Below are 11433 nucleotides of genomic sequence, written 5' to 3'. Positions count from 1 at the left end.
TATGTTCTCATAGAAACCCAAAATAAAACTATAACCCAAAAAGCGTGCGAAATATGGGACCTTTAAAATGCCAGTGACCATAAATGTAACACAAAACTTCCACCACACAATAAACTAAAACTAGAGTTCTCCCCCCTTAAAAGTCAGACAGTCTGGGGCTGAACCAAGTCCTCAGTCCCCTCCCCACTACATCCCTCCCACCCCTTCCCAGATACTGAGCTTTTTGTTCTGCATCTAATGTTTTCATTAGGAAACTGGGCGCAACCAAGACAACGAGGGAGGGAAGACAGAGAAAGAGAGGGAGCGCAGGGCAAAGAGGGAAAAGGGAAGAGTTGTGGAGGAAAAGAAATATTTCTGTTTTTAATACGGTTCTGATTTAGAGGAGATTTGGGGACTGTTTGTGACTTTTCTTCCTTTACTATGGCCTGCCCATCTACCTCCTCGATTGGATTCATCTTCCTTCTGATTGGCTACGTTGCTGCAGGTAAGAGATGTAGCTAGGTGTGATTGGGAGGAGGGAGGGGAATGGGGTCACAGGTCAGACAGGAAGAGGACACAGCTGGAAATTCAGCTGAGCAGATCAGAGTTTGGTGTGTTGATTTACTAGAGCAATGATCTATGGAGGGTAGTGGAAACACATTATCTCATGCAGATCATGCCTATTCCATACATTTGCATGGCACGATACATTTTATTTATTTCACATATGCGGTAGTGTGTGTGGCCAGTGGCTGGTTAAACACACATGAAGTTGAACTGACATCACGGGTGTTCAGGCACACACATGTGAGCCTGTGTGTGTTCAGTCATTGCCAGCACATCTGTTACTAATTTCACTGCAGCTCTCTAGCTACACTTAATCTAATATTGTGTCAGCAGAGTTACAAACAATCACTCTTTTCTTCATCCATTATGTTCAAGAGCCTGATTCTAACCAGTGTGTTTAGCATTGTTAACCAGTGTTACCAAAATCCAATGGAAATTCACAAAAATGTGGGCCAGTCCTCCAGAGCCAAATCTGTGAGTGACGGACTCAAGTGTGAATTACACTGACTTCATACCGCAAGAATGGCCAACTGCAGGAAGCGTGCAGCAAAATGAACACTTGCTATGTGCAACACACACTTGCTTATAAACACACAATCACTTGATCTCATATTTTGCTTCATTTTACTGTTAATTTAAAGTATTAAAAGGAGTATGCATGAATAGCTTTTGTTCAAGGACTTTTTCTCTAAGTGCACTTGTTGGAAACTCTGCAAACTGCTACAATCTTTTCAAAATGTTAATTTGTTGCTTATGAAATTTAGAGTTACACTCGAGGTTAAAGCACTTAAGCAGCTGAAATGTCAGTTGAAGTTTGAGATGACAGCTGCAGAATGTCACTTGAGTGTATTTTTTTTTTTTTTTTACAAAATTATTATAATTTTGAAGCTCACTAAAGGTCATTATTGTGTTTATTTATTTACACATTTAAGGTAATTATCTTGTACTTTTTACTAATTTCTTATCAATTTGTAACTTACTTTCTCTTTTGTTACTCATTGCCTTCTTCCCATGTCTTTGAAAGAAATCAAGCCAATTTGCTCAGAATCCAAGGGGTTAAAGGTCTGTTGAGTAATGAGATTAATGTTGTTGAATTTTTAAATTGAAAGTAATCATCGGGTGATGCATCATTTTAAGTGCAAATGTGACGGAAGAGGTTAAAATGCCACTTTTGGTACTATAGCAACATATCCTTATGTACACATGGTTCTTATGATAACCTACGAATTAGTAGGCACTTAAAGTAAAGTTACATACTTGACGTAAAGTAACAGAGGTTAGGTTTCAGCAAAGAAACATGGTGAAGACATACCTTAAGTTCACAGGTTACAAAGACCAGTCTCCTAGGGAAAGTCCTGTGTTTTATAACCCATCCACCACTCCAGCCTCCAAGCATTCAGGAACGCTTGTCATGAGATTCATTTCAGGTGGATCCAAATCCAGTAAACTGGAACCCAAACATATCTTTATTTCAGATCAGAGCAGGGAAACAGCAAACAGAAAATCACATGACCAAAACAAGGATGAAAGCTACACGGATCTGCTATAATCTTTTCAAAATGTTAATTTGTTGCTTATGAAATTTAGAGTTACACTTGAGGTTGAAGCACTTAAACTGCTGAAATGTCACTTAAGTGTATTATAATTACACTTTTTTTTAATCATCATTTTAAAGCACACTGTCATTTTTTTAACTTTTGAATTTTTTATTAATCTATTTTACAATTTTAAGGTAATTATCTTGTACTTTTTTACTAATTTCTTGCCAATTTGTGGCTTATTCTCTCTTTTTTTGTAACTCATTGCCCTCTTCCCATGTCTTTGAAAGAAATCAAGCCAATTTGCTCAGAATTCAAAGGGTTAAAGGTCAGCTGAGTAATGAGATTAATGCTGAATTTTTAAATTGAAATAATAATCAGTTGATGCATTATTTTTTTAGTGAATATGTTATGGAAGATGTTAAAATGCCACTTTTTGTACTACAGCAATGTATACTTATACACACATGGTTCATATGATAACCTACAAACTAGTAGGCACTTAAAGTAAAGTTCCGTACTTCGTAAGGGAGGTTAGGTTTCGGCAAAGAAACATGGTGAAGACGTATCTTAAGTTCACAGGTTCCAAACACCAGTATCCTCGGGAAAGTCCTGTGTTTTATGATCCATCCACCACCCCAGCCTCTAAGCATTCGGGACCGCTTGTCATGAGATTCACTGCAGGTGGATCCAAATCCAGGAAACTGCAGGCAACTAGAACTCAAAAAGATCTTTATTTCAGATCAGAGCAGGGAAACAGCAAACAGAAAATCACATGACCAAAACAAGGATCAAAGCAAGACTGAACTGAAAACCAGGACTTAAATACAAGCTAGACTGATGAGGTGATGAAGTGCAGGTGAAGAAAAAGAGGCTGATTGCCTGGGAGAAACTCTGGAGGAGGAAGGACTAACGAGGCTGATGCAGGGCAGGTGTGTGGCCAGGTAAATGATGCAAAAGGCAGCACTGGAACAAAGGAGAAGAAAACACAGTAAACTGAAACCTAAAAACCAAGCAAATATAATCTTATCAATAATAAACCGACTGGGTGGAAACAAAGATAGACTTACTAGTAAAGGTAACCTAAATTAGTCTAAAAAAGACACTTTATCCAGTCTTCCCAAAAGTCTGAAGGCATCAAGACACAGCAGACTGTGACACAGCCTCTCTCTTTATACCTTATCCCTGTCAGTGCATTCATCACATGATCACAGGCTTCCCAAAAACATGCATGAATTTTGGTGCAGTACTGAACAGCCTGGTAACTGCAGCACTGAATTGAGTTGAATTGTCAGTTAAGGAGTAAAAGCTGAAGGCAGTTGAAATGTATCTTTAAGTGCTGAAAATAACTAAAGTTTGCACTTTAAGCAGCTGAAAGTTGGCTTGGATGTTCAGATGGCAGTTGAAATGTCCCTTGAAGCCAGATGTTGAAACATCCTCCAACAATTTCCTAATTAAAAATAAAAATAAATTGATTCCCAATTAATTTTTATGTAATTTCAATGTTAATAATGTGTCAGAGTGCATTAAAAAGCATCAAAATATTGCTGTTGTTCAGCACAAACCTCTCCTATCTCCAAAATTGCTATTTTTCAGGAATTAGAAAAAACACTGATTTGTAAAAGGATCCAATGGAGATAGGTTCAGTCACAAGATTTAAAAAATGCATTTCATTGTTTGAGAAATGGTAAAACCCACTGTTAGATGTAGAGGGTGACCAATATAATTAATTTACAAAAAAATTAAAATGGTAAAATTTGGAGATACAATGTTTGCGCCTGACAATGACAATATGTAGAAACACCCTCCCAGTTGCTGCAACTGGCCCCTGATCTCCTGCAAAAGTGGCCCTCAAGCAAAGCAGTTGAGTGTCCCTGGTCTACATCTTACTTTGTTTTTTATTGTTTTCCAACGTCTTCATTACTTTGAAATCATATCACAACAAATGCTGAGGATGACTAACTTTCCCTCCTATCACCTAAAAAGAGGCAAAAATTGTCAGATGTCACTATTTTTACATTACATAACATAGGGTCGTGTAGGAAGTTGGCGTAAATAGTATCACAACTAGAAATAGAATTTCTGTTCTGTTGACTTTTTGTCCAGACAGAGAGACTGAGGGGAAATTTTATAAAATAAAATGATTAAATGCATTTTAAAAAATTCAAAAAAATTCAGAGGTTATGGGAAAATAACTGGGGCTGGACACCCAGAAGCCACCCTTTGCTCCGCCACTGCCCTGCAGTGTAAGCACTGGAGGCAGCTGTCAGTTAAATAAAGCTTTTGAAGAGTGATGGCACATTAGTTACTGCACAACCTATGCATTTGTTTTCACTTCACATATTCAATCAGCAGTAAACACTTCATGGATTGTGCTTGTAAACCGCTTTCATGTTTTCTCAGTATCTCTCAGTTTGTATGAACGCTGTTGCTGTGAACTAACGTTCTGACCTGCACTGACTTCTGAATTTTGCACATGGCTGAGCTCCCTCTCTCCTGTAGAGAGCCATGTCAGTGTGCTAACCCACAGAGCTTGACAACACTGTGCGCGCACACACACACACACACACACACACACACACACACACACACACACACACACACACGGTCACTAACCTTTGTCCTCGGGTGGAGTCAGTGAGTTAGATCATCATATCTGTTTGCTTTTCCTGTGGTGTGTTTCCTTGGAGCTTGGGGGTGGGAGTGGGGGGTTATTATATGATTTTTCAGCCTCCTGGAACAGAAAACAGTCTTCATATGGGCTGGACAAAAGCAAGAGCCAAAACAAACAGCAATGAATGCCTTCTCGCTGTTTGGAAACACAGATAATAGAACATCTCAGCTAGTCCGATCTTTCACATCAGCCACATTAATCATATCTGCTTATTGCATACAACACACACACTTCTGCCTCTCACAACAGCATTCATCATGAACATCAGCATGTTGCTCTCTGCTGCAAGTTTTCCCCTCCCGAAGAGCGGGCTGTGCTGTGTACTCTGATCACACAAACACACACTGACACTTAGATGGAGGCACAGCTGTGGTTTGGGGCGACTTTGTTTTTTGCTGATCGTTAAACCAGCAGCACATTTTGCTACGGCTGAGGACTGTGGTTACTTTGAAAAACAACAACAAAAACCACCACTGTAATGACTTCTACCTCCATGTAGGAAAATCTTCATGCCTGATAATTTATCTACCACTGTCAAAACGAAAGTAGCTGAGCTTTGCCAGATCTTCATGCCCATTCGAGTCAGTTCATCTCCGTCATGGAGGACACATGAGGGCAGACATCTGCTTTGTCTGCTCAGTGAGAGAATCTATGTACTGCACCTTCCCTCCATCCGTCGCTTCTCTTGGCTTGCTTCCTGCATGTAGTGAACTTGGCACCCCTCCAGTCGGCGTAATGGAGCTTGTAAAATGTTTCCATGGGATATCTCTGTAAAATCAAGGCAGCCTGATGCTAAGGCACGGCTGTACATGGGAAGACAATGTGCAGAATAAAATATGGGAATCATTTCTGGCTGGCTTTGCTGGCACAGCCTTTATAGCTTGAAGGAAGAAAGGATTTACAGGATCGGTGGTGGACTAAATGACTTGTTAGGATGGATATATTTTGCAGCGGGAGATAAGCAGAAAAAACAATACGTATATCTACCTCTATAAGAGCAAAAAATGAAAAAATAAGAACTTTAAATGTCCACTCATGAAAGCAAACAGATTTTTGTCAATGTCAAACAGACATTTTGTCTTTGTATTGTTTGGTCCATGTCAGATGTGAATTTGGTTAACAGCCGTAGCTGCTGAGGAGCTAAAAAGACGGAAACCTGAACAAAGCCACAGTCTGTGTTTATCTGACAGCAGACTTTGTATGTTTTTGTTCTAAAAAGTTTTATTTCCACGTGTGCACATGTGAAACTCTGTTTTCCAGTGAGGGCAGTGAAACAGGGAGGACAACATAAGTTAAGAGGCACTGCCATCATATTCCAGTAATGGTAGATTTGACAGTCGGAATCGGGCCAGCTTATTGTGCCCAATTCAAGTCCCAGCCGGCCAACCAGAAGAGGCCCTTTTACAGTGTGCTAAGTTTGGGCCGATGCTGGGCCAGGTCATTTTTTTGATAACAGGCCAGCAACTGCAGAGTCAGCAGTTGGCATCGGGCCAGGTTATTTGACCTGATCTTGGGGTGTCTTTCATCCCAAGTCTTAGGCGAGTCAGTCAGCCAGATGCTGCTGAATTACTTTTGCCACATGCCGAGTTTGGGCCAATGCTGGGCCAGGAAATTTTGGCTACTGGAGATGTAAAGATGTGAAATGCTGGGAAAAGGTAGAAAATGAGTTTCTTTAACCCAGAAAGCTTAAAGTTGAGCCATCTTTCCAAAAGTGCGTGGAAAAGTGTTCAACATCAAAGCTGAGGGGGCCCAAAATCTGGAGGACACAACACAAACACAATTGCAAGATGACCATGTTTCCATTGAGTGATGTTATGCAACTTCTGCTCTCGGGAAAATATTCCAAGAAGCATGGTGATGGATGTTCAAAACATTAGCAGGTTAAATTCCATTGCAGCCACCACACTAGCCGTCATTATTTCCAATCAAAGGTGACTATAAATGTATTGGAAAGGCAAGCCTTTTATATGTGGGAGCGGCCACGCATGAGGGATTTTTGGGAGGTGATAGTCATTTTCACCTGTGTTATTATTATATTTGCAATTTCAATTTGCCCAATTTGAGGGTTAATGGAAAACCGCCTTTTATGATTCAAGGCTCTATCTAGCTAACGTCAGCTACATGAACTTGAAGTTAAAGCTGCAGCTGTGAGCATTTAGCTTCAGTTAGCAAAATTTTCTGTCCATCTCTTCCATTTTCAGGTTGCTTTGTAAGCAGTTTATGCAAAAGCTGAAATAGCGGCTTTTTCTGCAAGATTGTCTGCCATTCAGGTTTTCAACAAGGGACAAGCAGGCAGCCAATAGGAATGCCTTCTCTCTGAAATGACATATGATTGGCCAGTGTCTTCCGTCATGGGTTGGACTTTCTAAAGCCTAAAATCAGAGCCAAGAGGAGGTGCAGAGGTCTAGCTTTCTCTCATTTCACTGAAATACAGTATTCTCAGAGGTTATTATGGGAATTTTGCCCAGTGAGGCCAAAATAAAACCTTTAAATAAACCAACAAAAAAGATTTTAACCTAAAAAAAAAAGTAGTTTGAGGGTGTAGGGTTTCAGTTTTTGCAGTAGAGAGAGCTCAACATATTTTGGCTCATTGGAAGTTTCCAGATCTTTGCCTTTGGTTATAAAAGGAAACTTCAAAATAGGAGGAATTTATTTTTTTTCATGGGATGAGCTCCTAACTACATTTTTTCCAGAAGACAAAGTGAAAGCACTACCTTGTTTGGTCATTGGCACGCAGCCACGGTATGAGAGGAATGATATTGACAAAACCCTCTCTGCAGAGGCAACCTAACACCGCCTTAGTATCATTAATGTTCAATAACGACACACACTGTCAGGCATCAGCTGTCTGCATACAAATGTTTCATCCAAGTAACAGTGACAGCACCACTGCCAGCAGTCAGTAAATGAATGAGAAGTTCAGTCATTTATAAAGTATAAACGCTATCAGTGGGAGCTTGGCCCGCAGCCACTAAGAAGGTGCTAGAAAATGGAAGCAGAGTCCTGCCAGAGAATGCAGGCTGCCCCTTAAATATGTCTGCTTCAAAGAGAAGCAGATAATTGGAAACATAACTGTGTGTGGAAACGGATGGAACAATGCATGTGTCCCTCCCTACAGAGCATGGTGCTCCTCAGTGTCAGGCTTTTGCATGATTTTATACTTATTTTAGATGCAGTGTGATTAAGGCAGTTAAATGGTAAATGGACCTGCACTTGTATAGCACTTTTGTTGTCATTTTTGAACAATCATAGCTCTTTCAAACCATGAGGAACAGTCACACATTTACATACACATTCATCCACTGGTGGCCAAGGCTACCGTACAAGGGCACTCAGTTTTTAAGCATTCACACACACTCACACACTGCATAACAGCCATCACGAGAACCCTGAAGTTCAGTGTCTTACCCAAGGATACTTGAGCATGTTGACTGGGATCGAACCGCCAACCTTCCAATGAGAGGACGACCCACTCTACCTCTGAGCCACATTTTTTTGAATGTTTTGAACTAAAATAATGTCTACATCTTACAAAATGCACATTTAAGTCTGACTTTTCTTTAAGTGGCTAAAAGGCATTTTGCTGCTAAACCTTCCACAGTACATTGCTGAGCTTCTGTGTCGGTCCTCCTGTCTGCTTCTTCAAACCGGAAGCGTGCATAAAATTCTGCTTAAAAACATCTTAACTATCCCTTTAACGCTGTATTCATTTTACACACTGAAATGGAATTTTCCCACTACTGTTTTCTTACATTTCCTTTACAGTATAGAACTAAAGTCTCTGCGTAAAGAAACTGTTAAACTTTCGGTTCCACTGTGACAATGCACACTTCTCAGAATGTCAAATTATTTCTTTAACAGTCCAATACTGGAGTTTATGTCCTTGCCTTGCTACTTTATGCTGAAACCAGGTGTGTTGGTGTGAGGAATCTGTGTTTTGGTCACAGTGTTTGATAACTGGACTTCCTGTCATCTTGGAAAATAATTGCTCTCCTTATTCTTGTTCCTAATACCTGTTACATTGTGGAGAATCAAGTGAAATACTCATTTTGGAATCAACTTTGAGGCATGTGATCAATAGCTTTTATGCTTCTTTAGGATTTAAAGCTGTTTCTTTGCTATAAGTTTACATCATACTCTGTAGTTCCTCTCACATTTTTGCATCTTTTTTATTTGCAGGACCTGAGCCTGACATGCAGCCTCGAGCGGTGCGTTCCACTGCCTGTCAAGAGCACACGAGCCTTCACAACCGCCTGGATGTCGTGGAGAAGGTGCTGTTTTAAAACCAACCTCACACGCAGCCCTCGGTGGTTTGAAACCATCAAGATGTTTTTACCCCCTGGTGTTGTCAACTTCATTATTAAATGTCTCTCCATCTTAGACTGCCAAAAAACTCCTCAGCACTTCCTTTCAAGGATAAGATGTCAACAGAGCTGTGGCTCAGTGCCACATCCACAGTCACTTACTGCGTAAAAAAACCCCCAACCCAAAACCATGACTTCTAAACTATTCCCAAAAAGCTGATGAGTTAGTCTGCATTAATCTGACAGAACCCACGCTCATTTTGACCTCACCTTACGAGCTGTTTTGGGCAGCTGTTTTATTCATATGAATAAGTGGCTGTATTATTCATGAGTGATGATTCTATTATTCATACTACAACTTATTAATGTATTATTTATACATCAACCACACAACTATGTCTTCTGTCTCCTGCAGAAAGTGGAGGACACAGTTGAGAAGTTGGAGGTTGAGCTGGCTGCGCTTCTGGATACTATTGAGGCTCCACAGTGGCGCCCCCTGTTGGACAACGGAGGAAAGACAAAAGTGGACATCCTGGAGGATCCAGGGCAAAGGTCTTAAACTAATGGCATCCATGGAGGAGCAAAGAGCTTGTTGAACTCGGACTTTAAAGCAGTCAATCTGTTTTTTTCCGCCCCTTTTCTTTTTTTTTTTTTTTTTTAAAAATGTAAATACTGTATCTGTAAATCAAAACAAAGTTTTCATCTTAAAGGTCCTACATTATGTTTATGCTTTCCCAGGTTCATACATGTATTTTGGGTTTCTAATGTTTACTAACGTGACATGTTTACATGCTGTTATGTTCACAAGAAAAAAATGGGAAGAGGGTGACAATCAACTGAACTTGCATTCAGTCAGCAAGATTTTTTTACAGGAAAATAACAAGAGAATAAAAAAAGAAAAAAATAGAAGAATAGTACCAAAGATGTTCTTTTTTTCTGTGACACAATTTAAGCACATAATTAAGTGAATTAGAAATAAAGCTTTTTAGACATTTCTCTCTTGATTTAAAATCAAGAGAGAAATCATATCAAATAATGCCTCCCAGCTAATTTTAAGATAATGTCCTTGTCACCTTTCCTTTTAAATTTAATGAACATTTCTTGCCAGGCTGCTCATTATCTTTTTTCTGTAATTTTGAAAAATATCAAACCAATTTTCTTGAGTTTGAGAGGTTTAAATGCAAGTGAGAGGTGTCTCAATGCGGCACAAGAAAACTGATGTTGAGCTGGATGTTAAAGGGTTTATATAGCTGCATTCATCTTGTGTCTGAAATGCTCTGTTTTAGGGCTTGTCTCTTTATAATTATAAGCCCAGTCTGCTCTGACAAGTCAGTGTTTTCTTTTACATCTACACCCTCTGCGTCTCTGCACCATCTTCGCAGTTGGGTAATGACAGTAAGGGCACTGTAGTGGCAGTTTCTGACTTCATATAGTAATGTTGTGACATCATAAATCTTGAGAGCTTGTGTAAGGACAGTTTCTGAATATAGACTGTACATTACTCTGTGGATGGAGTGTTTTGATACTTTCACAGTATTTATCGAGCATCTATACCTGCTTTGTATTAGAAAAAAACATGAAATCTGTATTTTTATAATAACAGTACCTTGAAAAGAGGAGGCCAAGCTTTTCTGCATTATTTCCTGATATTAATCCTGTAACAACCTAATCTCTTTTCAAGTCTTAGCTTCTTGCCCTTGCAGTCAGTAGTGGCACAGCTCATGTTTACAATGTGATTCAAAGAGATTAATTCACTTTGGACATGTCCATTATAAATTAATTTATACCCCTGCTGTTCATCGCCCTCTACTGTCTGCAGACAAACTGTGCCTTTAATGCTGTATCCCAATGAGTAATTCATCAATATAAAGAGAGTCCTCACATAAAACTGGGCCATCTTTACAGTGGAAAGACTAAAATACCTGTTGAATACTTGGTGGTGAAAACTTGAAATAAACAGAGAGAAAACAGAACAAAAGGAAACTTTTGCTCAAGAGGGGGGAAACTTGCAACTACCAGAATATGCTGCAACTACACCAGATGAATAAATGCTCTGCTGGTGGGTGTCATGATGTGACCCTGTCTGTTCAACACAATGGCTGCCAGCTGGCGACAATCACATATTATAGTTAAACAGTAAGCTAAAATATGTTTCTCAAAACATTTTAGGAGGCAAACAGGCAGTGCAGTGATCTTGCTTTATATTAGATTCACACCGCACCTTGCTATGACGACAGCAGCACATATAGATGCAGCAGCCGGTAGCTCTGCAAATCCTTGCTACGATTTTGTTATATTTGTCTATTTTTTTTGATACCATGGCCCCTTCTGCTGAAGCAGGACTTTTCTACTTTAGAGTGGCACTGAACAT

At 39.7% G+C, this 11433-nt stretch overlaps 1 protein-coding gene across 1 annotated transcript; it reads left to right on the top strand.

Moving 5' to 3' along the window:
- Positions 1-263: 263 nt before the first annotated feature.
- LOC121954697 (placenta-specific protein 9-like) lies at positions 264-9971 on the top strand. The gene is made up of 3 exons (XM_042502365.1): positions 264-484; positions 8938-9029; positions 9478-9971. Exons 1-3 carry the CDS (start codon positions 421-423, stop codon positions 9619-9621), a joined length of 300 nt encoding a protein of 99 aa, XP_042358299.1. The 5' UTR covers positions 264-420; the 3' UTR covers positions 9622-9971.
- The last annotated feature ends 1462 nt before the right edge of the window (positions 9972-11433 follow it).

This window comes from Plectropomus leopardus, chromosome 15 (genome assembly GCF_008729295.1).
Source record: "Plectropomus leopardus isolate mb chromosome 15, YSFRI_Pleo_2.0, whole genome shotgun sequence".
In the NCBI taxonomy this organism is placed as follows: Eukaryota; Metazoa; Chordata; class Actinopteri; order Perciformes; family Serranidae; genus Plectropomus; species Plectropomus leopardus.
The sequence above is the reverse complement of the archived record's forward strand: the minus strand, read 5'-3'. Positions and strand labels throughout refer to the sequence as shown.

Bases quoted from the DNA above. Each gene is read 5' to 3' on its own strand.
- LOC121954697 (XM_042502365.1), top strand. From the start codon at position 421: ATGGCCTGCCCATCTACCTCCTCGATTGGATTCATCTTCCTTCTGATT. The intron at 485-8,937 runs GTAAGAGATGTA...TTTTATTTGCAG, and splicing joins GATTGGCTACGTTGCTGCAG to GACCTGAGCCTGACATGCAG. The intron at 9,030-9,477 runs GTGCTGTTTTAA...TGTCTCCTGCAG, and splicing joins GCCTGGATGTCGTGGAGAAG to AAAGTGGAGGACACAGTTGA.